The sequence below is a fragment of the Lampris incognitus genome, chromosome 16 (genome assembly GCF_029633865.1).
Source record: "Lampris incognitus isolate fLamInc1 chromosome 16, fLamInc1.hap2, whole genome shotgun sequence".
NCBI classification, from domain to species: Eukaryota; Metazoa; Chordata; class Actinopteri; order Lampriformes; family Lampridae; genus Lampris; species Lampris incognitus.
In genome coordinates, this window is record NC_079226.1 from 22629791 (window position 1) to 22657144 (window position 27354).

The 27354-nt window shown below is 43.3% G+C and overlaps 4 protein-coding genes across 4 annotated transcripts in view; 2 read left to right on the plus strand and 2 right to left on the minus strand.

Moving 5' to 3' along the window:
- The first annotated feature begins 928 nt into the window (after nt 1–928).
- Nucleotides 929–3037, plus strand: LOC130126259 (uncharacterized). Its single transcript, XM_056295694.1, has one exon. It carries the CDS (start codon nt 944–946, stop codon nt 2027–2029), a length of 1086 nt encoding a protein of 361 aa, XP_056151669.1. The 5' UTR covers nt 929–943; the 3' UTR covers nt 2030–3037.
- A 1735-nt stretch (nt 3038–4772) lies between these two features.
- Nucleotides 4773–11982, minus strand: LOC130126260 (cleavage and polyadenylation specificity factor subunit 3). The gene is made up of 18 exons (XM_056295695.1): nt 11845–11982; nt 11626–11689; nt 10984–11081; nt 10371–10499; nt 9967–10144; nt 9652–9741; nt 9396–9546; nt 8960–9135; nt 8688–8846; nt 8307–8453; nt 7840–7992; nt 7548–7656; nt 7188–7286; nt 6887–6981; nt 6404–6491; nt 6025–6091; nt 5313–5409; nt 4773–5170 (listed from the first exon to the last, which is right to left on the minus strand). The coding sequence occupies exons 1-18, from the start codon at nt 11913–11915 to the stop codon at nt 5069–5071; spliced, it is 2073 nt and encodes a 690-aa protein (XP_056151670.1). The 5' UTR covers nt 11916–11982; the 3' UTR covers nt 4773–5068.
- Nucleotides 11983–12375: 393 nt separating this feature from the next.
- itgb1bp1 (integrin beta 1 binding protein 1) lies at nt 12376–16095 on the plus strand. Its single transcript, XM_056296273.1, has 7 exons — nt 12376–12475; nt 13516–13626; nt 13795–13873; nt 13963–14093; nt 14310–14402; nt 15576–15725; nt 15878–16095. Exons 2-7 carry the CDS (start codon nt 13555–13557, stop codon nt 15947–15949), a joined length of 597 nt encoding a protein of 198 aa, XP_056152248.1. The 5' UTR covers nt 12376–12475; nt 13516–13554; the 3' UTR covers nt 15950–16095.
- Nucleotides 16096–19822: 3727 nt separating this feature from the next.
- The window catches only part of asap2a (ArfGAP with SH3 domain, ankyrin repeat and PH domain 2a), an 80307-nt gene continuing 72775 nt past the window's right edge, over nt 19823–27354 (minus strand). The window contains exons 24-28 of the mRNA XM_056295337.1: nt 26976–27093; nt 26287–26345; nt 26009–26088; nt 24699–24818; nt 19823–22315 (exon numbers count right to left, since the gene is read on the minus strand). Coding sequence (XP_056151312.1) covers nt 22241–22315; nt 24699–24818; nt 26009–26088; nt 26287–26345; nt 26976–27093 — 452 coding nt within the window. The 3' untranslated portion in view covers nt 19823–22240. The remainder of the gene's footprint in view (nt 22316–24698; nt 24819–26008; nt 26089–26286; nt 26346–26975; nt 27094–27354) is intronic.

Genomic DNA, 27354 nt, shown 5'->3' on the forward strand with positions numbered 1-27354 from the left:
CATTATTGCCTCCAACAGGTTTATACGTTACATTGCAACGTTGTGCAGTACTCGTACGTCAAGGGACCCTCATGCCACGTGTTTTTTTGTAGTGGTTTTTGTAGTTTTACGGTGTACATACAGCCAAAACATGATCAGATGATACTTTTGCCGAATAGAAATGATACGGCAATTACCTTGAAATGATCTGTTTCACACAAATGTTTAGCTGAGTTTCACTGTTGAAACAAAAAGGGAAGTTTTAGTAAACACGAGTGACTTGAATCATTGCCTGGTGGTCATTTAATGCATGTGGAATAACCACGACAGCAGTATGCCACTCACAATTTCTAGGACGCTATCCTATATTTTATCAGAGATAGCTAATTCGGCGTTTTCTGGAATGTGGAAATGAATATGAAGCTATTCCTTCCCTCTCCTTCCCCGCCTGTTTCTTTTACACATTCATGAACTGTAGACTTCTTATTCTGAACAAGAAAATGTTATTTGCATAACTTTTTACTGCTTGACTAAATTGTCATTCAAATGATGAACCACATGTCGCTAATTAATTGTTCACGCCTAGAATAAGTTTTTATTTAAACACTGCAAATACATTTGTAAAACACACACACACACACACAAAACTATTGAGCGAGATAGCCCGAATAGTTATTTTTCAAACACTAAAATCAATTTCAGTTTTTATCTCAATAATCTCAATGCAGGTGGCTGGTGTGACATAGGAAGATGCAGAAGACAAGGAAGAAATGGAAACGGATGATCCGCTGTGGCGACCCCTAACGGGAGCAGCCGAAAGTAGTAGTAGTGGACTCTCAACGCACGCATTTCAACGGTTAACCTTCCAGTTTTGCACATCCTCCCCTCCGGGCGGCGCTGGACTTAAAAACACAGCTTCCGCTAACCGGAAGTGGCGATTCCTCCCCCTCACCCCCATGTAGACATGACAGAGGTTATCCTCCGACTTGGAAAGGGAGTTTACGGCGTTTCCAACAGAACATGCCATCGCTCTCTGCTAGAAATACAGAGAGGGCAGTGCGAAAGGTTGACCCATGTTTTGTCGTTATCGACGAGATCTCCGTCTTGTGGTTTTCAGAGCGGTCAACCTGTTAACAGTGACACAGTTGTCAAAGGTGGATGTTATGCAACGGCACAGTCACCGTGCCCCGGCAGGTTGGGGGGAAGTGAAGGCGTCGCTAAATCGCTGCATGACCTCGGACTGAGCAGAGAGGGATTTCTCCTCAAACTCACAGAGGACCACACTGTGGACAGGCGTCTTTTCGACACACGCACCGTGGGACGATGTGCACGATACAGGCGTGGTTCGGCCGCACGCCGTGCGTATTCGCACCGGTCTAAACTCCGGAGGACTTCTCCCTTTTCCGGAGCTGGTTTTGCGCAACGACGACAGAATCTCGACAGTCACCTTTTATTTGGGTGCGATACGATTATATTTACCAGACACTATAATGGCAACGGGGGCAGGGCCGACGCGCTATATAAAACCAAAGCTGGCTATTATAACATCCTTGAAGTGTCCCCTGAAGCCACGCAGACTCAGATCAAGACCGCCTACTACAAGCAGTCGTTTATTTACCACCCGGACAAGAACGCAGGAAGTGAGGAGGCCACTGCACGTTTCTCGGACATCAACGAGGCCTATCACGTGTTGGGCAACAAGGCACTGAGGAGGAAATACGATCGGGGCATCTTGACCCAGTCCGATTTGACCTCGGCCACCACCAGGTCCACTGCAAAGGACAGCGGCAGCTCCGCCAAACAACAAACCAGAACCCGTCACTCCGTCGTGGGCACGGACAGCCAGAGCACCTACGACTTTGACAACTTCTTCAAGTCACACTATGGCGACCAGCTTCAGAGAGAGAAAGACCTTCGGTCGCGGAAAATGAAGATGCAGGAGATGAAAGAAGCCCACATCAGTGAGGTGAAGCTGGGCAAAATAGAAGCGATGGTTGTCGGGGCGCTGATAGTGATAGCCGTAACTATAGTGATCCGTTTGAAGGGGTAGTGAGTGAATTGATGTGGAGAGGATGAAAAGGAAGGGTTCGTTTATTTTTGCTCGTATGATTCATATTGGTTGTTCGGGAAAAATGGGATGGACTTTTATCATTTTCAACATCTTTTTTTTTTAACTTAAACGTTTATTTGGGAAGGGACACTGTACATTAATCAACATTCGAAACAAATGTAAATATTCCTGAGTTAGCTAATAGGCTAGTTTCCATCGGCAGTCCCTTTGCCTGATGTTGACACCTTTTCAGATGTGAGTGTCCTCCTGACAGCTTCTACCCTCAAGGACAATTACCGTAACAGGTGTATTAAGAAGGAATTCTTCCGTTTATCAGCAAGGAACAAGCTGGCTTTTCCACCTAGTAGATAATGTGCATATAATGCATGGGGGAAAAAACATTTTATTCTGTATCTTGTACACACAGTTTGGTTGGTAGGAAACTGTACAAATGACACATTTGCACTGTAGTGGTGGTTGATTCAACAAACACCAGGTGAACGTATTGGCCAAGGAAGTATCAATGGTTGATTTCCAACCTTTGTGTCTTTATCACTACAATGGCTTTTATAAAGTCGTCTGACAAGCAGAAAGCTTTATTAGTATTGGTAAAACATTAAGGTTTGGACAACGTGTTCTTACATTTTTTCTAAATAGGGTATTTGAAAGATGCGTGTGACGCATTGCTTAGGCTGGTAGCCTATTAAGGTTGTACTTTAGTGCAACTTCACAAAATTGACCCAACTGTGTCTTGGGAGGCCACCAAGTAAGGCCTCCTCAGGATGATTTGAATGAGTTATTTGGCTGAAAAGAAGCAAAGAGATTCTGTACAGTTCAGCTGAAGATATTTATTGTGAAAAGTCCAGATATGGCATTTTCTCCTGATATTCAAAATAAATTATGTACGAGAAGTGCTTTTTGGGGCACAGAGAAATGTGTGGGTCTTTGATATGTATGCACCTCAGTCTTCAAATTGTCAGCAAGCATCAATCTGCCCCTGAGTGATAATCCATGAATAGTTATCAACATGATAATGATGTGCATAAATTAATCACTAGTTTATAAAGCACCACCCTCTCCAAATGCTTGTCATGCCATGTTTGATGAGCAGGGGGGAATAATGAGTAGGGAGACTGCTCTTCAACAAGATATTGGGCTATACAAATAAAATTGACTTGACTTCCCTGTCAAAGTGGTTAAGTGAAAAAAAAATCTTAATGAATTAATATCACATCACTGATATGGGGATTCAAACCCTGTTGGTGTCTTTTGAACACGAGCTTGAGAATAGATGTTCATCGCAAAAATTTCTATTGTCTTGTACTATATCATGAGGATGCTGAACAGGTAAAGGTACAGGTGTCGAACCACCATGTGATCAATCAGCACATCCGGGCTCTGGTTATCTTGGAGAAAAATGAAGTTCACAACAACATACAACTGTACTCACTCTTCCTAAAAAGTCTGGCAATAAAACTATCACTTTCACCAGGTATTTTAGTTAGGAAGCAGAATAAGTCTCATTTTGAATGATTTTATTCTACCATTTAGTCAATAAATACACCTTATAAGTGATGGCAAAGATGTTGAATACAAAACATTTACAAAAATTCCAGACAAGTGATGTAACAAATGTAACATTGATGGCAAGAATACAAATAAACCCTCTGAAATTGCTGGATCGATAATACACTTAATTGCTGATTTAAATGCACACACAGTCAGCCAAAGTGTTATTTTTGCCAATTAAGTTTTTGTGGGTTACTCACGTGGGAGTGTTCTTAAAAGTACAGAGGTAAATTTTAAAGAAGCAACTGTTCCTATTTTTCACATGCTAAACATTGATCACAAAAAGCTAATGCATTAATGAATTCACAAATTCATAATGGTAAAAACAAAACTGTCACTCTGATCAGTGCATTTGAGTCATGCGTTTGGTTCTTATGCAAAACCTACAGTGGAGCTACAAAAATACAGTAAAACAACTTTAAAAACACCTACTGAAGCAAAATACCTACATAAAGAACACTAAAAATGTCCCTTTTGTCCCTCCTCTCATTTCTCATTTCCACCACTTCTCTCTCACATGACCATTCTCTGATCACAGAAATAACATCGATATTATTGTTTGTAGTATCAAGGATCAAGGAATCTAACATTATTGCACTTACTGCTAATTTGACTTATCATTAGAAAAGCGCCTACTTAATACCTGAAATTTAACTGAAAGATTCTTATCAGTCTTTCTCCTTCATGGATGCAGATCATGTGTACTGCTGTTGCATCCACAAGCAACATAATTGGTTTCCCCCATTTAGTGCATTAGTTGAAAATGAAAGGAAATGCATCCTCCCGTATCCCAGACATTGATGTGATTAAGGGGAAAAATGCAACTAAAGGAACTAAGGGTCTTTACACAAGTTCTGCAAGAAATGTCCCCTTAAGTGTCAGAGCATAGTTAAAATGCAGGCCACCTAATTGGACTTGGTTACACTGGCTGTCAGACACCGCTCAGGTAGCTGCCAAAGGACCAAATGTGAACCGGGCTAGGCATTTGCATTATCACATCATTAAAATTTGAATCTATAAAGTAAACATAAGATAAGCTCTTTTAAACTATGATTTTTTTTTATTTCCCTATGTGAGATGAATAAAGTTCAAATGAACTGAGTCGAAGTAGATCATTTTCTTTCAACACTACATGGCAAATGAGGTGCTATACTAGTCCCATCAGTGGATTCTGTACTGTGACCATTGAAAATGGTTTAATCCAGTTTCGAGTTCAGACATGCTATTCATAAACCCAGTTTGACTTCTGAACTTGATTAGATAAACTTTGCTCTCATATCGATGATGTCAAAGAAATTTGCTCATTTTAGCTCATTTTGTCAATGGTGACCTGCAAGTTATGAATATGTATGTACATGACTGCAGACCAAGCAGAATCTGTACCATTACAGGGAAAAAGACGAGCCTAACCTGTGTATAAGGGTGTCCATTCTACCCATTCTATTTCACTGGGCAAGAGCCTGAAACCCCTCAGACGATGGGGTTGAGTGCATCATAGAGTCGCTGCACCGCCAACTCCACCATCTCTTTCAGGGATTCATCCTCTGTGCTGTTGTCGTCATAGCACACCGTCTGGGGAGTGAGATAAAGTTAATTAGACAGATCCAAAGAATAAGAACACTACTCGCTGCTGTAAAAAGAAAAAAAAAATCAGTCCTACAACCTGTGCAGTTATCAGTGTTCAGACAAGATACGTATGTTGAAAGGTCCTTACCCTTGTTTCTAAGCAAATCTGGATGGTTTTTCCATCCACTGTCACAGAGAGGTTTTTACCATCCCCATATTCCACACAGTCCTCTCCAAACATGTCTCTGAGAAAATTAACAGAGAAAATGGCAAAACTGTTAGTAGCATGCCCACTCTTCACTAGTGGAAGGTGCGTCCTGAACGCACGTTTGTTTTAATGTGCTGTATTTCTGCAAGTTTTGGTAAGGACTGTCCTCAAAACATTAAGTAATTTAGTAGGGAAATGTTTCTCTGGCCTCTCATTATTATATTCAGTATTATGGTTAAAAGTGGCAATCTCAAAGAATCGGTTGCATTCTTTTTTTCTTTTTTTTCTTTTTTCTTTTTTTTTTTGACATATACTTCCCAGGAGTCATTTCTGCTAACTAGTTTGTCCGTCACAACACTGAAACAGAGCGTTTGTTCTGTGTATCCTCTCTGGTGGATCAACCACTTCTGGGTGATGTAAAAAATCACTACCTTTGCAACACATGAGATTTTCAGTGCGAATGTCTCCAAAGACACATGTTTGTATTTCTCTGTATTGCTGCAAATGTCAAGGCTTTCATCGGCGATCGATGGTCTGAATCATCATTGTGTCACCTTGTTCAGCTAAAGACCTAATGGACAATTAAGTGAGAATCTTCAAAATTGCCACTTTAAGTAACTAGAGACAAAAACGAGGGCTGTGTAATACTCACTGCAGCATGACCTCAAGTCTTGCTTGATAGACATCCATATCAACATTGAGACTCTGGTTCTCCATTACTGTCAGTGGAACAACAGAGGAGGGCATTATGATTCTCAGTAGTAATGACACTGAATTTATAGAATGAGAGCCATAGTATAGGCAGATAAAGAACCCAGCCACAAATTCAGGAAAAAGGCACTTTAATCAATCAGCATGTCCTATTAAAAGGAATCCATTCCAGACATACAATATGAGCGTCTCACAGAACACTCAAGTAATTCATCGCAACTAGCAGTAGGTAATAAACTAAATTACTCAAAATATGGATAGATGATTTAATGATCAGCGTTCCTTTTTGAATTTTTGTCAAAGAAAGATGAGGAACCAACCTTTCTGAGCCTTAGGATTTGACTGGACCTCTAGCACCACTGTAGTGACAGCATCAGCATACATGTCATTCAGAGGGTTAGCTATCCACTGAGAGGGAGAGAGGAAGCTGATGAGATGAGGATTTGGGTCAGAGGTAGTCACTGTATATTCACACCATAAGTCACAGGTTTCATTTTCTAGATTGCCCTGGAACATAATAGGACTGCACTTAATGGAATTGGGCTACATTTCTTGAACTATTTATAACCAAAGTAGCAACAAATGACAAATCTGATCAGTTGGGATATATTTCTGAAAATGGAAAGTGAATTCATAATGTGAGAAAATGTAGATCTGAAAAGAGACAAGTGTACATCTTCAAGAGACATAACTGGACAGGACCAGGATTATTGGACGTGACTGGTGCGAGAAGAACAGAGCTGGGCTAAACTGCACCACACCAAGCTGGAACTCAAGTAGGCTGAACTGTTTAGAGTGCTCACCTCTAGGACCACCATGCCAACCTCGTGGGTCAGAGTGATATTTTTAAAGATCTTCAGAGTGTTCTTGTCTGTACCGTCCATCTCCTCCACATCACCTGACACAAACAACAGACAGACACACTCAGCATATTCAACTGAAATTTGGTTAAACTGATAAGCTGTATTTCAAGTTAAATGAGTCATAACCAATACAACAAACATGCAACAAACATGAAGAAACTTCCAAAAGCTCACAAGTAATGTGTATACAATGTATGAATGTATTTGTGGCAGAGCACTCATGCACATTTGGTAGCCTTACCAGTGAGGTTCCTGAGATGGCAGACTAGCAGAGAGTAAGGTCCAGTGAAAGGGATAGCCTGGGTCTGTTTTACTGTGCTCATAGCAAGCTCTGTGTATGCTAAAAAGAAGAAAGATTAGGTCAGGATGATGTAATGTAACAGCCATTTGCCAAGAACTGATAGATGGTCAGAGACTGGTCTTTCCAACGTTACATTTTAAATACAATGCACACATCAGGAAAAACACTTGCATGTAAAACTGTATCGATAAAGTCATTTTTGCATAACCCCCCTCACACAAACTATCACTCCACTCTAATGCCACTCTGAAGCTCCAGTAGGTAGGTATAAGGTAGAAGAGTTTTGGAAGTGTTACTCACTGGACAAGTCTGAAGGGGTGAGGATGTGGTAATTGAAGTTCTTCTTCACCAGTATGCCTGACACCCTCTGGCCCTGGGCACACTTCTTGTCAGCCAGAGAGCCCATCACCTACAGAGAGACACAGGATTCAGTCTCTCTACTTCTTCTGGGACTTAGTCAGTGGCTCATCATGGAGTTGTCTTGTTACAAGTGTATAGTGTTGTTCGTGGGGGAAGCAAAACAAAGTGAAATAAGAGCACAAAGCTATCTTTTTTTTTTTAATCCAGAGAGGTGGAACCATAGACTTCTTACTTTGGCTAGTTTCTCCCCTCTGAAGTTAAGGGTGACTGCCTCTGTGTTGCGGGGGTTGTGGACCTCGATGTGAACCTGATCATTGTCCTCATATTCCCTGATCAGTGCAGCCTTTAGACGGGCCATCTCATTCTGCTCCCCGTGGACGAGGATCTGAGGATGGCATGCAGACAGCAGATGAAGGCATTTCAGGATATTTTTAATTTAGGGACATAAACTTTTTTTAAAATTCCTAACTGATATTTGACTCAAACAGAAAATAGAGTATCTTGAATATAAAGAATAGCTCCAACTAAATGAACAGGTTGTCTATTTTATGAGCTTGCCGAGTGTATGATAGGAGGAGATGCAGAAATAGCAAACAAAAAGTCTCATGAAAAAACAACACATGAACATGATTGACAGAAAAGCCAGGAAGGGGGAGGCATATTGTACACTGCTGCAATACACAGAGGCAGTCTACCTACCACATGGGGTGGTTTCAGAGCCCTGATGAACTCGCTGGTCTGCTGGTAGTCAGTGTGGGCAGAGAAGGAAATGTAGTCCACAGACATCTTCAGCTGCAACTTTTGTCCTGACATGGTGGTGATCTCCTCTGGCTCAGACATTATGTGCTGCAGAGCAAGTGCTGAGGTAAGCTTAGGGGCTGTCATACAATTATAGACTTTCTATTTAAGCCTACAATAGATGTATGCCCAAATCCAATGACAACAATATACAGAACTGCACTCCTTGCAATTTCAAAGCATGAACATTAGAAATATTTTGATAAGTTTACTTAGCTACATGTTGACATAGGTTAAAAGCCAAGAATTGCATTAATCTATCCTTGTTCAATGTGCTCTGACCTTGGCCAGTGTCCCCTCCACACAGTATCCAGCAATGATGACTCCGTTCCTCTTATCAGTACACCAGCTCTCAAACAGCTCCCTGGAAAGCCCGCTCTGCATCATACCCGGAGATGCCATCACTACACTGGGGCCGATGTCATCAAAGTGATCCATGCTCTGGAGCAAATAGACACCAATGTGTTGTCAGTGCTTGAAAGGTTAAACTTTTGGCTGAATAAGTTTTCGATGTATGAAACATTAGAAAATGAGTCTGTTGCATCTCTTTTGACCTTCAGGTTGCTGATGTGCTTGAAGACGAAGGGGTTGTTGATATTAATGGCCTTGCGAATCTTGTCATTCATTGCGTTGACGTAGGTCTGGTACACAGCCATGCACTTCTTGGCCAGGGATGAAGCGTAGTAGATAGGGATGTCATGGAGCTCTGGGTGGTTCTGCCAGTACTCATCTACAGACAAACAACAAACACAACCTTTTAGAGCCTTTTGTATAATGCATCCTGGTGTGAGAATATGACAGACAAAACAAGGTTTTAATGTAGTGTATAATATGTAAACACAGCATATCAGTAACCTAATATAGGATTTTAAATCTCAGATGAACAATATAATGCTGGATTTGAAGGAATGTCCTGGAAATGGACATGCAACTTGATTGAAATGACATGAACCTTATAATCAGGCAGGGTGCCAGCACAGGATTTCTTACCCAGGATGAGCAGCAGTTCCTGGGCTCGGCCCAAGGCAAACACAGGGATCAGACAGCGGCCTTCTCGGTTGACAATATCATGGACGGTGTTACAGAACCTTGCTTCACGCTCTTCCCTCTTCTCATGGATGTGGGTACCATACGTGGACTCCTGACAAAGAATAAAAATGTTTATCACGTTGTAATCATCGGACTTATCAGACCCTATGATTGCCATTATTAATATGCAATTCCATGCAAAGCACTTTGGACATACTATGATTAGAATGTCAGGTTTGACACTGGGGATCTCAGCTGCCATCAAATGCCTGTCCTCTTGACGGGAAAAGTCTCCTGTGTACAACAGCTTGGGAGGAAGAAACAGGATTGAGTAAACCTCATCAATATACAATAAGGGCAGGACAAAAAATAGGCAATAGATCATTTGTTTAGAGAAACCAAGGACTCTCTACTTAATCCAGATTGATATATAGGTTAATGTAGCATGTTTGTAAAAAGAAACACTGTTCTTGAAAACAGAACATTTTGCTAAATACAACAAAAAGTAAACAGGCCTCATAAGAGACATTACTTTGACCCCAGCTATCTCTATCATGAACATGGCGGCTCCCAGGACATGACCAGCATGATAGCACCAGAACTTGATGCCAGCCACCTCCTTGACCTCATGGAAGTTGATGGTCTCAATCTTATCCATGCTTTCCTCCAGGTCTGTCTCAGTGTATAGCATGTCATCTGCTGAGATGTTGCTGCAGTAAAAACAGTGTCAAAGAAAATTGCTAGCCATGTCACAATTCCCCATGATAACACACAATTAGCAGATTACATGCACGGTGGGATGCTTAGGATTTTCAGCTGTGTGTGACACAGTCAAATATTTGTATAAAGAGGGAAAGCACTTTCTGTAGTCCATTTATGACAAGGGATGGCAGCAAAATATCCCTATGTGACAATGTATAGTAAAAACTTTCATACCTGACTTTGACATAGTCAGACAGCAGCCAGCGATAGATGGCCTTAGTGGCATGGGTCATGAAGGTCCTCCCTTTAAAGCTGGTTTTCTGGAGGAACCAGGGCAGGGCTCCACAGTGATCCAGATGGAAGCTGTAGAAAAGAGGGCGCCCAGCATTAAATAATATAGTGTTACCAGAATCTGGATCAGAATCGTAATCACTTTATCTGATGAGTACAATGAAAGAAATTTTTTTTTTTGTGATGTCCGTGCATGGGACAAATTAATAGCCAAAGTCATAATATAAGAAATTAGAGGTACACCGCTCACACAGTGGAAGACCCTGTGTTCAGTGCATTAGGATAATGTACGACATAGTGGGCTATGCACGCATTTATTAAGAATTCATTCAGTGCATTCAGGCAGCATGGTATACACACTATTCCCCATGTTAATCTCAATAGCCACTACCCTACTTTTCTCCAATCTTAAAACTTCAATACATATTTTTAACATCACAGAAAAAAAATCTTTGAGCTGGACTGTATGTTTGGGATGAAAGCATCAAGAAATAAAGACTGATGTGTGTCTTGGTACACAAAATGTTACACCTCTCTGATGTGTGGAGAAACTCACTGGCTGATAAGCAGTAGGTCTATCTCGGCTGGGTCAATTAAATCAATGTACGGGAGTGCATCCATTCCCTCCAGGCCAGGGTGGATACCACAGTCCAGCTGCACATGACATGAAAATGAATGGGATTAACAAAGGCAATTAATCTTATCAGTGCATCAATTATGACTACTGCTGTTCTTTACAATGAATTAGGTGAAATATCATGAGAGATCTGTCCTAAGGCATCACGGGTTAAAGTGGTAAACCGCTACATAAGGTACCATTGAGCAGGGCACTGGACAAGAAAAAAAGTGCGCCACAAGGTAAGTGACACTGCAATACGTCCTCCTTGTGGGACGCATCGAAATGGTTTTGTGTGTTTCACTTGAAATATTTGAACACTGCACATTTAATATTACCAGGCGATATGGTGTGGTGATTAAAAGTAGTTCTTCCAAGTTTGATTGTTTGGACTGCAGGAGCCCACAGTCTTATTACGCATCTCCTCCTCCTTGTACATCTAGCTAGTGATATGTAGATCTCGTGATAACTCAAAAATAAGTCAATTTTTATTTGTATAGCCCAATATCACAAATTACAAATTTGCCTCAAGGGGCTTTACAGCAACACATTGTGCTTAAAACAAGTGCCATGAGCACTTACCATGATTTTTCGCCCTTTGAATTCCAAAATAATGCAAGACCGACCAACCTCCTGACCGGCGCCCCTGCACGTGGAGAGTGAGCATTTAAATGTATTTATTCAAATTATGGCATAGCGTTAAATAGATACATACTGGACACTTAGCCAGTCAAACTAACAGTCCAGTACTTTCGGTTCAGTCATGAGGCTTATTCAGGAGAATAATAAATGGCAACTCACAATGGTCGAATTAGGAGCTGGTCACTTTCCTCGGCGGGGACAGCCATATCTACTTTGCGTTTAGCGGCCATAGCTACATGTGCGACTTTATGTGACAATATGAGAATAACAGCAAAACTGCATCATGTCGCAGGCACTGGAAATTGGACCCTGGCAAAACGCATTGTGTGTTGATGAATGAAAGGAGGCAGTCCCTCGGTGTGAGACACTTCCGGTGATTGGCCAAAATACCACCGATGAGAATCAAAGACACTTCACGTTAGTTCCGACACAATGGTTAACGATACATGACTATCGTCGTGAATTAGTCTGCATTCATTCACATGTTGAAACGACTGAGTATGGTGATTTCAGTAATAAAATCTAACCAAATTACTCCGTACTTCAAACATTTGTTGTGTGAAATGACGCGCCCACCGACCTATGATTTACTGTCGACGCGCATCTTGAGGGGCAATGTTCCGCACGTTTTAGGCGACTTGGCCGCTGCGTCTCCTTTAAGCGGCGCTGGGTGGAGGCTGTATAACTTTAAGGGAAGTCAAAGTGTCAACTCTTAGACAAACAAAATCCGCATCCCGGTCCTTTAAGGGGAAAAAAACCCAACTCCATTGTAAAGCCGTTCAAAACAGAGGTGAGTTTTGCGCCAATGCTTTACGAGTCGATGCAGCTTGTGCCACTCCCTTGTGAGAGTCACCCTCCATTGACTCGGTGTTGGATCAGAGTAGAAAGAGGAGACGTCAAAGCGGGCAGGCGAGCCAATTTGTTTATCCTAACGACAGGCGTCTGACATGGAGGATTTAATAACGTGTGTAGATTGAAAGACTTAATTCAGTCCTTGAATATTTGCATTAGGGATCGGCTGCTGCGGAACAAGCGTAATGCAGTGCGCCGATACCTGTTGAGTTCTCGTTTCTACGTGTTTTTTCAGCGGCTTTCGCTGTTGTATTCCGAGACCCCATTGAATGAAGAGGTCAACAGGAAGAAGGGGTGCGGGTGTGAAAAGTTTCGTCGGCGAAGTTTCATTTTCAAGCGAGAGTGTAAAATAAAGGTCCCACCCAACTACCTAGAATAAAATGTTAACTACATGGAATTAAATTGAAAAACATTGCGGGTGATTCAGCCTATTGAAGATATGTGTCAGTTGGAGGCTTTCGCAGATCAGACACTGACTTTTTAAAGCTCTGAATCGTCTGCGTTTTTAAATATTGACTGGTGAAGTTTACACGACAAAATATCTCCACGGTGGACATGTTTAGCATTTCAGGATTAAGCCCTGCAATTGCAAGATTGTGACCTGGAAGGACGAATGGGCACCCAGCACTTGTATGTCTATCTCAGTACAGTAGTACTCTGCCACTCAGGATGTCCTTCCTGAAAGGACACACGCGCGCGCGCGCGCACACACACACACATACACACGCGCGCACACACACAGACTCGATGGTTGGAAGGCTGCGTCACATGGTACCAGTTGGCAAAAGATAGTTAATGGGTCATATCATATTGCTGAAAGTCCACGCCTGCATCTACGGATGATACACATCCAGATTAAGCTATGACCTACAATTCAACATCTCACCAAACCAATGGCTTTCAACCAATGGCAAAAAAGGCGGTCCTATCCTCCATTTGAAAATGTGGTCTACATGTCTATGTGGTCTTTTTCTGTAGTGGAGCTGGAGGATCTGGAGGCTGCCGTCATGGTGAAGGATGTTCCGGAAAGTTAAAAAGCGCCACAGCAGCAGCAGCTCTCAAAGCAGTGAGATCAGCACGAAGAGTAAGGTACAAGAACACACACACACACACACACACACACACACACACACACACACACACACACACACACACATCACAGGAGAAGTGCGAGTTGTTTTTTATGCAAAATTAAAACAGACCCATAAATCTAATCTTGTATCTAGCTGTGGTCTCACTGTGTTTCTGTCTCTCTAGTCTGTGGACTCTAGTTTAGGAGGTCTCTCCAGGTCAAGCACTGTCGCCAGCCTCGACACAGACTCTACCAAGAGCTCAGGTCAGACCAGCTAACATGATTGCCATCCATTTCTTTCAAGCCTCCACTCTTGTCCCATGTTTGATTGCTTGATGTGCTAATCCCTTTAGGTAACAGCACATCGGAAGCATGTGCCGAGTTCAGGGTGAAGTATGTGGGAGCAATTGAAAAACTGCAGTTTGATATGAGCAAGACTCTCCAGGAGCCTCTGGACCTCATCAACTATATTGATGCTGCTCAGGTAATGGAGAAATCTCTGTTATAGATTTCCATTCAGTGATAATAAGAACAGATGTTCAAGTTAGAATGGAGAAGGTGAAAAAGTCATAATATATTCCTAGTCTTCTTGTATATACCTACAACTGTTAACGAGCTGTTCCTACAGTCAATATCTTAACAGCACATGTGAATTTACTTTATTGTAAGCATACCAGAATGTTCTGCTCGCCTTTTACAGCAGGATGGAAAGCTGCCATTTGTGCCAGGGGATGAGGAGATGATTTTAGGCGTATCCAAATATGGCGTCAAAGTCGCCTCATTGGACCAGTGTGTGAGTAATTGTTTTCACGGCTAAAGCAAAAAAGTGACAGATTGTATTTCGAGTGAGTGTTCATTGATTGGGCTGTGTAGTTTTGCTGTGTCATCATCGACCCGGTGTAACTGCATGGTTGTGAATGCAGCTTCAGATTCATATTATTGACACAGTTTGAAGCCGCCGACTCAGACGTTCCACTGACTCGCTTTTTCCGACATGACCTGTTTTATTTGAAATTACACAGTGTAAGATGGATGTGAGACATGGCTTGAATCTAGTCCGCAACTCAATCTTTTTTAAATAGGAAATCTCTGTTTAAAATGTAGGATGAGAGCATGCGCTCTCTCACTAGTGTGATATTGTCAAAAGTGCAATACTCAGTGCAGATTGTATTGTTTTGCATGTGATATTTATTCAAAACCACCTACCTAGATCAGTGCTCAGTTCTGCATACGTTTGTGTCAGTGCGTTCCCTCACAAATGCAATACTCACTGGGTGAATGCGCTGTAACAGAGACCCGCTTCCACAACTTTTCTTTGTGTGCAGATGTTATGCAATTTTTTAAAAATATTCTGCAGTCTGCACAAAGACACTTATTACTGCTGAAGTCGCTGACTTAAGATTTCCATTTATGTAGATAGTCTTAAATTTCAAGATAGCCTTTTCTAGATATTCTCTGACACCCTCAGTTCTGCTCATCCAGAATGTTGAGTTATGTCCCTCGTGTCTTTTTATGTGAGCATCACAACAATTCCTCAGATGGGTAAACATACCGGGTGGTGTACAAAACTTGAACCTGACACTGAAATAAAGATGCAAAGCATTTCAATCCAGATTTTCTGTCAGTGTTAGTCAAGACATTAGAGCGGTATGGTTACGAGTGGAAGGCCGAATCAGTTCAAATCCCTAAGATGGCTGAGAAATATGGCTGGGCAAAGTAAATGTGTAGCGCTCCCTCATCCCTCCAGAACCATCATCTAGGTGTCCTTGAGCAAGGCCCGTTATGTCCAGCTGGTCCAGTGGAGCTCTTCAGGGGCTTACCGTAGAGAGCTGTGGTTGCGCTGGGAGACTGTGTGTAAATAATCAATAAAATTACTGTGTATCTAAGCCTAGGCTGTATCTAGTATGTCCACAATGCTAACCCTATTAAAGCCAGTAATGAATAGTAAAATTGTGCTTCTCTTTAGGATGTGTTACATCGCCACCCTCTCTACTTGATCGTACGTATGCTGTGTTATGATGATGGCCTCGGAGCAGGGAAAAACCTCCTGGCTCTCAAAACCGCTGATGCAAAGCAAGAGGAGTGCAGCATCTGGGTTTATCAGTGCAGCAGTGCGGTGAGTGAGTGTGTGTGTGTGTTAATGTCTGAGTGAGAAATAGACAGAGAGAACCATGCACATATTTGGTAGTGTCTGAAACACATTTCCCTTTGCTTTTCAACTGACCTTTGATTTTCAGCTCCTCCCGTTTTTTCCTTCCATCTAAACAGGAGCAGGCCCAATCTATCTGCAAGGTGCTGTCCGCTTCTTTCGACTGTGCCTTGACATCGGACAAGTCCTGAGGCCAGAAATGGGAGTTAAAAATCTGTCCAAACGAGCATTTGCGCAGTCTCAAAAACCACCATCAGTTTATTGGGAGCCCAACCGCAGCTGTGTTGATTTTCTAGAAATTGCAACCTTTTCCTTTTCCTTCTACTACATCTTTCCTCTGTCCACCTCCATCGGAATTTTTGTGAGGAAAAAAGTTCATAGAAGTCACCAAATTTTGCTATCTTTGGAAACAACCTTAGAAATAATAATCTCAGGTCACCAATTCAGTGCTTTATATTTCAATTGCAAATAAGCAAGGTTCAGCCTAGACCAACATTCAGCCAGTGCCTTAGTTTGGGGTTTCAATTGCATCACTTTCCAAGTATGTTTCCCACTTTCATGATCTCCTTGGATTTACCTTATTCATTTCATTTGCCTGGTACGTTTCCTTCACTCTACTTATTTCCTTGACCTTGCTAACAAAAGCTAATTATAACTATTGAGCAAGGTCAATAAAAAGGGTACAGAGGTTGCAGCTTTTTTCCAACATCTGAATATAGCCTGTTGTGTCAGAGCTTTGTAACTTAATCTTATTTAATGTAAATAAGCACATCTGGTACATATTGTTGTAAACAGCCGTGTTTGCATATGATAGTGTGTGTGTGTGTGTGTGTGTGTGTGTGTGTGTGTGTGTGTGTGTGAGGTGTCGCATCTATCGGTGGAAAAATGACACGGTACGAGTATTTCAGGGTAGGACAAACAGGGCAGGGGTTGATGACAGTAAGCCACTGTTTGGGATCTTCTGCTTTCATTTCAGTCCTCCTCAGATCCTGTTTACTGTTCCAGAGATCATGTTGATTTTACTTGGTTAAAATGAGACTTATGTGTACACGTAATGGTGACTATCTGACCATAAGGTACTTAAAGATCCTAACAGTGCCTCCCATCCTATCCGTGTTTCCTGTGGGAGAGGAAGGTGTTCGCTGATTTACAAATTTTGATATTTTGAGTTGGATTTTATTCTAATCTTTGCTTAATTACAAAGGTCTGCTGACTGTTTTTTTTCCCGCTCCCTTTACAGTTAGAATTTCTGTGGTATTGGCTCAATGTTTGCCATAGTGACTACCCAGTCACATGTATGATAAGCACCAAGTCTATAATTCATGAAAACTCAGTGGGGATGAACTTGAGTCGTTTACATTTCTGGTACTGACATATCTTTAACATTTGTACATACTGTGTGTTATGCTGTGCTTCTCCTTTCATATCTCTTTCTTCCTCCTCAGTTGAAATGGAATCAATTGAACAAGGTACAAGAAGGCAATGGAAGAAATTCATACGGTACAATAAAGTGAATACATTTTTTATTGATTATTGAGTGTAATTTTTTTATGGCGTGGTCCTAAAACATCCTCAGGTACACTGCATGTGGTCAGTTGACCACCAATTCAACATCAAATAGGCCATTAAGCATTAACTAACACTCAGTTCAATACTCGGCATTCACAATGAGCAATGGTAGATAGAAATTAAAGGTGCCACGGGACAACTGGGTAGCGTAGCGGTTAACCCGTTGCCTACCAACACAGGGTCGTAAGCCTTCCCCTAGTCCAGAAAACACATGTAGACTGGCTGGTTAAACCAACTATTTACCCCTGCAAGGGTAAATAGTTGGTCCATTGTTCCATGGCCTGGACGGAATCCACATTGTTCCTCCTGGATCCAAGGTTCGACAATTGGTCGGAGCTTCCTTTAAAGCACCCTAGAGTAGACTTTCCTAGGGAGGCTGAGCAGTGTGATGCCCCAATAATTGGAGCACATCCTCCAGTCCCCTTTTTTAAATGTACCAACCATGTACCCCGGGGCATTCTGTGCGGGGTACTGCGGGAGTATGGGGTACTTGGACAGTTGCTACAAGCCATCCGGTCCCTGTATAACCAAAGTGAGTGCTGTGTCCGCATTCTCGGCACAAAGTCAAACACGTTTTTGGTGGGTGTCGGACTCCACCAAGGTTGTCCCTTGTCTCCGATTCTGTTTGTGATACTCATGGACAGAATCTCAAGGTGCAGCCAAGGTGAGGAGTGTGTCCTATTTTGGGAACCTCAGAATTGCGTCTCTGCTCTTCGTAGATTATGTGGTTTTGTTGGTTTCATCAGCGCACACTGGGGTGGTTTGCAGCTGAGTGTGAAATGACTGGGATGAGAGTCAGCACCTCCAAGTCTGAGGTCATGGTTCTCTACCGGAAAATGGTGGATTGCTCCCTCTGGGTTAGGGATGAGTTGTTGCCTCAAGTGAAGGAGTTCAGGTATCTCGGGGTCTTGTTCACGAGTGAGGGTAGGATGGAGCAGGAGATTGACAAGCGGATTGGTACAGCATCAGCAGTAATGCGGACCCTGTACTGGACTGTTGTGGTAAAGAGGGACCTGAGCCGGAAGGCAAAGCTCCCAATTTACCAGTCAATCTTCGTTCCAATTCTCACCTATGGTCATGAGCTTTGGGTAGTGACTGAAAGGGTGAGGTTGTGGATACAAGTGGGTGAAATGAGTTTCCTCTGTAGGGTGCTGGGCTCAGCCTTAAAGATAGGGTGAAGAGCTCGGCCATCCAGAGGGAGCTCGGAATAGAGCTGCTGATCCTTCGTGTCGAAAGAAGCCAGTTGAGGTGGTTCAGGCGTCTGATTAGGATGCCCCCTGGGCACCATCCTTTGGAGGTTCTCCAGGCACGTCCAACTGGGAGGAGACTCTGGGGTAGACCCAGAGCTTGGTGGGGGGACTACATGTCCAATCTGGCCTGGGAACACCTTGGGATCCCCCAGGATGAGCTGGAGGGTGTTGCTGGGGAGAGGGACGTCTGGGATCCGACCGCAGAGAAGTGGCTGATGATGAGATGAGATGACCAACACACGGATCCCGGTTCGAATCCCCGTGTTGCCTCCAGTTTGGTCGGGTGTCCCTACAGACACAATTGGCCATGTCTGCGGGTGGGAAGCCGGATGTGGGTATGTGTCCTGGTCGCACTAGCGCCTCCTCTGGTAGGTCGGGGCACCTGTCCGGGGGGGAGGGGGAACTGGGCTGAAACGTGATCCTCCCACGTGCTACGTCCTCCTGGCGAAGCTCCTCACCGTCAGGTGAAAAGAAGTGGCTGGTAACTCCACATGTATTGGAGGAAGCATGTGGTAGTCTGCAGCCCTCCCCGGATCAGCAGAGGGGGTGGAGCAGTGACCGGGACAGCTCGGAAGAGTGGGGTAATTAGCTGGATACACCTGGGGAGAAAAAAAGAGAAAAGAAATGAAAGGTGCCGTGTGTAATATTTCAGCCTCATCAAGGCATAATGAGTTGGAGATATGCCCAAAAGGCGTTGCTCATTTTTGCGGTTCTTAATGTATGCCACTGTCGCTGCAAGTCATATCTGCTTAAGGACTTCAAAAATGTTATAAGCAGATTTTAGAAATTATGTTAATTCACCATTTTTGTACAACTGAATGAATGGTAGAATGAATGTTAGAACTTTACCCATCAGAGGGAGCTGTTGGTACATCAAAACGTTGGGACAATGCCTGACCCATTGAGGTGTTTGGATCCAAAAAACTATCTAATGTCTTGATGCATGCTCAGTAATCCTGGTAAGGACATCACAGGAAGTGTATCTATATCAGCTCGTGCAAAAGCATGCCACAGTCAACATCTGAATAAATGCAGATAGGTTCATTCACAAAACTGCCACAGTTCTCCTCACGGGCCACTATGCAGTTTGAATAGTGGCCTGTATTGCTCTTCGGTTTCACAGCCACATGCATCAGTTTTTAAGATTGAGTGATCTCATAGAATGAAACTGCACATTTTTTATACAATGATTATTCGATAAGACAAAAACAGGGACAGGACAACCTATCATTTCTTTGTTTTTGTTTTTTTTTATTCCAGTTTCAATTTCCCATTTATTTGCACAACAGAGTTAAGTCAATGCAGTGATCCACAGCCAAGAAGAGCTCAGTAATCTCTCCCAGTTGTATGTATAGGCCTTTTTGTTTTCAGCACGCACACACACACACACACACATACACGCACACATGCATGCACACTCACACACACACACAGAAACACACAAATGCGTGTGCCCAGCTGAGGTCATATCTGGTAACTGCTCATCACCACAGTGCATTAAGACATTTACTGCCAAGAGTGACTCTCCTTTTTTTTTACATTTAAATATTAACAAACATAAAACAAATTCAAATCTATTTACATGTATAGATTTTTTAAACCTTTCTATTTCCAGTGGGTTAATAATAATGAAGAGGGAGTCGGGTATGATTCACATGCATCTCCTAATCATTCACAACTCCATGGAAGGCTCTTGTTCCATGTTAAATGTCTAAGTATCAACATACATACACAGACATACACAAGTATATATGTATGTATGTATGTGTGTGTATATATATCAACAGGAAGATAGAGTTGCTCTGCAACTGCAATTGAGTTAATTACATAGAAAGCTCTGTAAGAATATTCTTTTAATAGCACTATAGACAGACTCATCTTTTTAAAATAGGGGACATCAGAGGTCTGCACACGCAGTACAGACTGAGGCTGCAGGAAGGGTGTGCCCCTCCCTATGCATGGTCTTATAGAGGAGTGGTTCTCAAAAGCTTGGTCTGGGGGGCCCTCTGGGGTCACCGATGGGATACCAGGGAGCCCCAGCAAAATGAGGAGTTTCATAAACATGATCCAAATTAGATAATGCAGAAGAATTTACAAGAGTCAGCAGTGTAGACAGTTTAACAGCTTAAATATTAAGTCGATCACAACAAAAATATGACAATAATTTCCATATGGGGGTCCCGAGGACAAATTTTTGTATTCCCTAATGCATGGCTGCTTGGGGGTCCATGATATGGAGACAGTTGAGATGCCTTGATTATACAGAAGGAAAGAGGATTAAAGTGAAACTGTGCCCTTTTATGTTGTGAAATAGCCCAATAAACTAATCTGCCTGTATGTAGACTCAAAGGCAACACGTTGAAACCCCGAAACTCACTGAGCTGGTTTCTGTACGTTTCACAAAAAAAAAAAAAGTAATCCTTTCTTAAATCTTATTTCAGTTTTATTCAATGCTAAACTCATGCTTCATAGACAGGACAGACACATACACACACTATCTCCTGCTAAACGAGTAAGGCGGATGATTGGAACGTGTCGGCAGGCGGAGGTAAGAGGCAGACAACCCTGACTGCTACACCTTCAGCCTGTCATTAACTGACCTAATATAGTAAAAGAGAAGCTACTCCCTGCTACCATTCAATGTTATCTCGAGCACAAAAATAGTATGGACAGGACTAGAGTGTGTGGTACAAAAATGACAGCGGAATGATGCAGCAGAGAGGGATGACAGGTCAGAGGATTCATGGCAGATGTGACATTGGGTTCATTAGCAGTCAGTCAGTCAGTCAGTCAGTCTCTCTCTCTCTCTCTCTCTCTCCCTCTCTCTCTCTCTCTCTCACACATACACACACACACACACACACACAAGCTAGATTTTAGTGGGCTCTCCCAGTTGTGATGAGTGGAAGGCTATTTATATACGCAGCATCCCCCTTCGAATGTTGGTCTGTCTTTGAAATGGGGACAGGGACGCTCTCCCTCCAGGACAGATTCTAGCTTAAACCTGGGCTAGCACCATTAGGAAATATCTAGTACCTCCACATGGAAGGCCATCTAAATAGGTCATACTGTTCATCTATGAGCGGCTAAGCGTTTTAACAGGTTCATGCGTGGAAGTGGAATGTAAGCATGTTGACTATATTCACATTTACAGTTATTGAGTCAAAATACATTGCTGTAGTCATGTTTGTACTTTCACTTTAAGAACTTTCTGCATGATGCACCCGATCAGAAAATGGCGGAACAAAACACTGTTGAGTAGAACCTTCATTTTGTCAAATATGTCAACTTATTTTGTAATCAGGATGAAGACATGGAAAGTGCATTTATTGCAAGAGGTTATTCACTACAATCATCACATTTGAATGCGATAGTCCTTGTCAGAACCCATACAATCCCATGAGTCAGTGGGGCCAAGACTTCCTGGAGTAGGTTCCGTTACTGATGTCAGCAAATCATCCATATCGAGTTGTAACTGGGGTGATGTGATGGTTGGGACACTTGGGTAGTAGAACCTCACCTTAACAAGCTTGCTGATGACGCCAAAAAACTTTATAATCTATTACAATGACAGCGACGATGTTCGTTGGCAGTGCCTCACACACCGACAGACAGGAAACTGGGCGAGTTTCTCCCACATCCTCCGTTAATTCCTCTGACCTGTCAGTCAACGATGAAGTGTACAAAGGTAACGGGGAAGGCTCCTCTTCTCATTGGATCACCTTCAATGTGGCCCAGCTGTGAATCAAAGAGACAGAGGCTGGGTCAGCAATGTCAATGGGTGGCTACCGCAAGCTAACAAACAAACACGCTAACAAAAACACACATGAAGACACACACAGACACACCTGTAGTGGCCTCAGAGTATTTTCACTGGGGAGGGAGTTTTTTTCGGGTGGCATGAAAACCAATTAAACACCAAGTTTTCAATACTTTCTGGAAGAATAGGTCATCTAAAGCACATACACAACACTTTGAAACACTACCAAGTACCATCTAACACTCTGAAGTGACTATAGTTGGCTAGATCACTACAGCCTTTTCAATGAGGTAATATTTTAAATATTACCTTGTTAGACAAAGAAGACAGTAATGAAAGCTTCCCTTAATATGTCCTCCTAAGTCATTTTAACCGTCTTCTATACCTGGAAATAAAGAACTATAATAACTGAGTAACTGTGGAAGGCTGTAGGTAAAAAGAAAAAGAAATTGACAAGCCGCAATAAAAAAACCAAAGTGATTATTTTACAAAACTCATGACACAACATAAACTATGTAAAATTGAGATCACAGCCTTATTAACCCCACCTGTGTGCACTGTGGCAAAACCAACCACACGACCTTTTGTAATGGCCGTTTAGTTTGCTTTGCCTCTGAAATGCCAGTGTAAAAAAAAAAAAAAAGTTGCCGGCAGCCATCCCAATATGTACCCTGGCTCTGCCAAATGACAGAAGCTAAGCAGGCATGGGCTTGGCTAGTACTTGGATGCAAGACCTCCCGGGAAAACTGAGTTGCTGTATTGGTGGGCCAGTAGGGGGCAGTGTTCCCTCTGGTCCTAATAAAAACAACAAAATATCAAATCCCAATGCCCCAGTGCAGTGATGGGGACACTGTGCTGTAGGAGATGCTGTCCTTTGGATGAGACGTTAAACCGAGGTCCTGACTCACTGTGGTCATTAAAGATCCTATGGCGCTTATTGTAAAGAGTAGGGGGTCCCCCGGTGTCCTGGCAAAATTCCCAACCTGGCTCTCTCCATCTGGCCACCTAATCACCCCCCCCCCCATGTAACTGGCTCAATGATTCCTCCCTCTCCACCTCAAACTGATGTGTGGTGAGTGTTCTGGAGCAAAATGGCTGACATGCATCACCCAGGTGGGTGCTACACATTGGTGGTGTTTGAAATGAGTTACCCCCTTCAATATGAAGCGCTGTGTGTCTAGAAAAACCCTAAATAAATGTCCATCCATCCATTATCCAAACTGCTTATCCTGCTCTCAGGGTCACGGGGATGCTGGAGCCTATCCCAGCAGTCACTGGGCAGCAGGCAGGGAGACAGCCTGGACAGGCCGCCAGGCCATCACAGGGCGCACACACGCACGCATGCGCACGCACACACACACACACACACACACACACACACACACACACACACACACACACACACACACACACACCTAGGGACAATTTAGTATGGCTGATTCACCTGACCTACATGTCTTTGGACTGCGGAAGGAAACCGGAGCATCTGGAGGAAACCCTCGCAGACATGGGGAGAACATGCAAACTCCACACAGAGCACGGCCCGGGACGACCGCCAAGGATGGACTACCCCAGGGCTCGAACCCAGGACCTTCTTGCTGTGAGGTGACCGCACTAACCACTGCACCACCGTATATAAATGTAATGATTATTATTATTAAGTGGAAAATGAAAGGTGCACTCTCGTCTGCAGTAGCATCTGGTCGGTCATCCCTAGAGGCCAGCTTAAGACCATGTCAGACGTTGCCGGGTGACAAATTGCTACTGATGATTTCAAACACCTCTCAGTGCCGCCTCAGTGGCATTTCGGCGATTTTGATATTCAAGACACGTGATGCGTAACAGCTCTATTTAAATGTAGGACGAACAGAAAGGAGGCTGTGGGACTAAGGGATATCGGGGGCGTCCCGATGGGCCAGTTCCCACATGGACTGGGAGTGACTAAATACGGTCATATTTGCAGAGGTGGCTCAGAGGAAAACAAGTTGCAGCTGGTCTGCGCTCAGACAAGGGGCTCCGCTGAGGAAGGAACAGCAGGCGGAAAAAGAGGAGGAGGAAGAGGAGGAGAAAGAGGGGGTTGGGGGGCATTATCAGCCAAAGTGAGGTCATTGCTTTTTGTGCTTTGGTCACCATGGTTACAAGGCACACTCACATCCACTCCACAGAAGACACTGTGTGTGCATGGCTGGATTTGGACCCCGAGTTGACTGCAGGGCTTTGTGCTCTGTTTTCACAGCTAATGCATGAAGTAGATGCAAACATACCTCAGCCATAGAAAAAAAAAAATACACGTACACACACATCTCTCTCTCTCTCTTTAGGTGTGTCTATGACTTGAGGTACAGCATGAAAGATACTGACCCACCACTCCTGGTCCTCTTCTCCATCCACCACAATCACCTCCCCTTCCGTGAAGGTCAGCTCGTCCGGGTTGTCGGCTACACAGTTGTAGATGGCTTTTACACGCTTCGGCCTTTGCTTCTGAGAGATGATGTGCAAGCGTACAGCGGTTAGTTGGCGTTCAGAGAGGAGAGAAAGATGTTTATAATTCTTAAAAGGGGACTACGGTGGGGATGACAGGGCAACAAGTTGTAGAAGTAAGACTATGAGGCGACCCTGCTGCTTTGGTCTGTGGTTACATTTAACTGGTACAGCATAGGGTTTCAAATAACATGGTGCTTGTGTGAGAAAGAGCCAGCATCTGTATGTGATGGAGCTTTACAATAATCTCAAGATGTCTCAGTAGCAACTGACTGACTGAATGAAGGCAATATCATTATTCCTTCCTTCATGTATCCTCCTTGTTTTTTTTTGTTTTTTTTTGTTGACCCCCCCCCCCCCCCTTTTCTCCCTAATTGCACCTGTCCAATTGCCCCACTCTTCCGAGCTATACTGGTCGCTGCTCCACCCCCTCTGCTGAGCCAGGGAGGGCTGCAGACTACCACATGCCTCCTCTGATACATGTGGAGTCGCCAGCCGCTTCTTTTCCCCTGATAGTGAGGAGTTTCACCAGGGGGATGTAGCGTGTGGGAGGATCACGCTATTTCCCCCAGTTCCCCCTCCCCCCTGAACAGGTGCCCCAGCCAACCAGAGGTGGCACTAGTGCAGCGACCAGGACAAATACTCACATCCGGCTTCCCACCTGCGGATATGGTCACTTGTGTCTGTAGGAATGCCTGACCAAGTCGGAGGTAACGCGGGGATTCAAACTGGTGATCCCCGTGTTGGTAGGCAATGGAATAGACCACTACGCTACCCAGACACCCCCAAACATCCTTCTTGTTGAATAGTAAGTTGATGTCCCTTGTCTAGCCCCTTAAATGCTGAAAATGAGGTAAAAAGATACTAACACCGACACGATAAAAAGGGCACACAAAATCCTAATAAAAGGCATTCAACATCCTTTCACTGCACTGTTGACTACATTTCAACACTCGGTTTCTCCTCATGGTAAATGCACAGGAAGGAAACGGTCTGCCTGATTTGACTTTGAAAACACAGTGACTTAGACTGACAATGTCCGTTAGAACCGCACGGGGCCACAATCGGAAAAACAAACTGTGACCTGGGTCAGATGACACAGTAAATGAATTTGTAAAATAATATGAATGACGAAAAAAAAACACCCCACAACAAATTAATAATCCTAAAAGGAACAATGAAAGACTTACGGGATAAGCCTTCCTCGGCATCGGGGCCGGAGGCAGAGATTGACCTACTGAGTTCTGGGGACATCCCGGCACTTCCTTAGCTGGAACAGGAAGAGGATATGACCTCAGTATGAAAAAAACATTCCACGGAACCAAAAAAAAAAAACAGGACTTGTCAGCCCGTGAAATAACTTACATATAACATCATAATAACGTCACCGCACTTCTACCATGCATTTTTACAAACTAGAAAGAAAAATATTACAAAAAGTTATTCTGCCTCTCATGGTTTCTCTCACCTGGCCTTTCAATGGACCCTGTGCGATTTAAAAGTCCTCTGCTGAAGCTCTTGTCATTGCTGAAAAAACAAAGATGCAAGTGTAAATTCAGTTGCTAGACAATAAGTACTTAATATAGTAACAGCCATGTGCCCCTACCCAATAAAAAGCGAAGTGTAAACACCTTGGCCAACTCCATAGGAGATGTGTAATAACACCATTACCAAACCAGCAGGAGATAGAGAGAATAAACTGGCAGCAACAGTGGAGAGTTATTGTTTGTCAGGTTCAAAGTGGAGTTTAGTTTAGAGGCTAATGAACCAGCAACCACGTAGACTCACTTTTCTCTTGGGGGAACAAGTAACACACTGCTAATCCCGTGTTCACACAGGCTAAATTATGGAATAATGCAAATTGTGTGTCTATGTATGCATGTGTGAGTGGGTAATACGTGCAATTTGACATGACATGGCTATGTGCCTGTCCAAATGTGGTATTGGACACACTATAAAGATCGAGTTTATGTTTCCTTCCCTTGTCATTAAATCTGGGGAAACACCATTGGACATTGGTATGAGAGTGTAACACCAATAATTTCGGGAACTGGTGAACTCACTGCAGCCATGCCATCTGTATTCGTATGACACCGTGTTTCAGCTTTAACATTTGTTTTTCAGCAACAGCATAAATGGGTGCTTGTGTGTTCTCACCCTGCAGGAGACTTGGGCGGTACTGCCCTGGACGCAGGCAGTCCCTGGCCGGTTTTGGGCTGGATGCTCATAGCCTCCAATACACTGACTGTCTTTGCCACAGGTGGAGGGGCCAGACCTAGGAACGCACCACAGTGTCCCTTAGCCCAAGTCCCCTCAAGTTCAGTCAAGTTTATTTGTATAGCCCAAAAATCACAAAATGGGCTACCTTTACACTACCACTGAAAGTATTTCCCTACTAGCAATGCATTACTATCAATTTCTTTTTTTAATTTCCCCCCCTTTTTCTCCCCAGTTGTATCCAGCCAATTACCCCACTCTTTCCGAGCTGTCTTGGTCGCTGCTCCACCCACTCTGCCGACGTGGGCGACTCTGATAC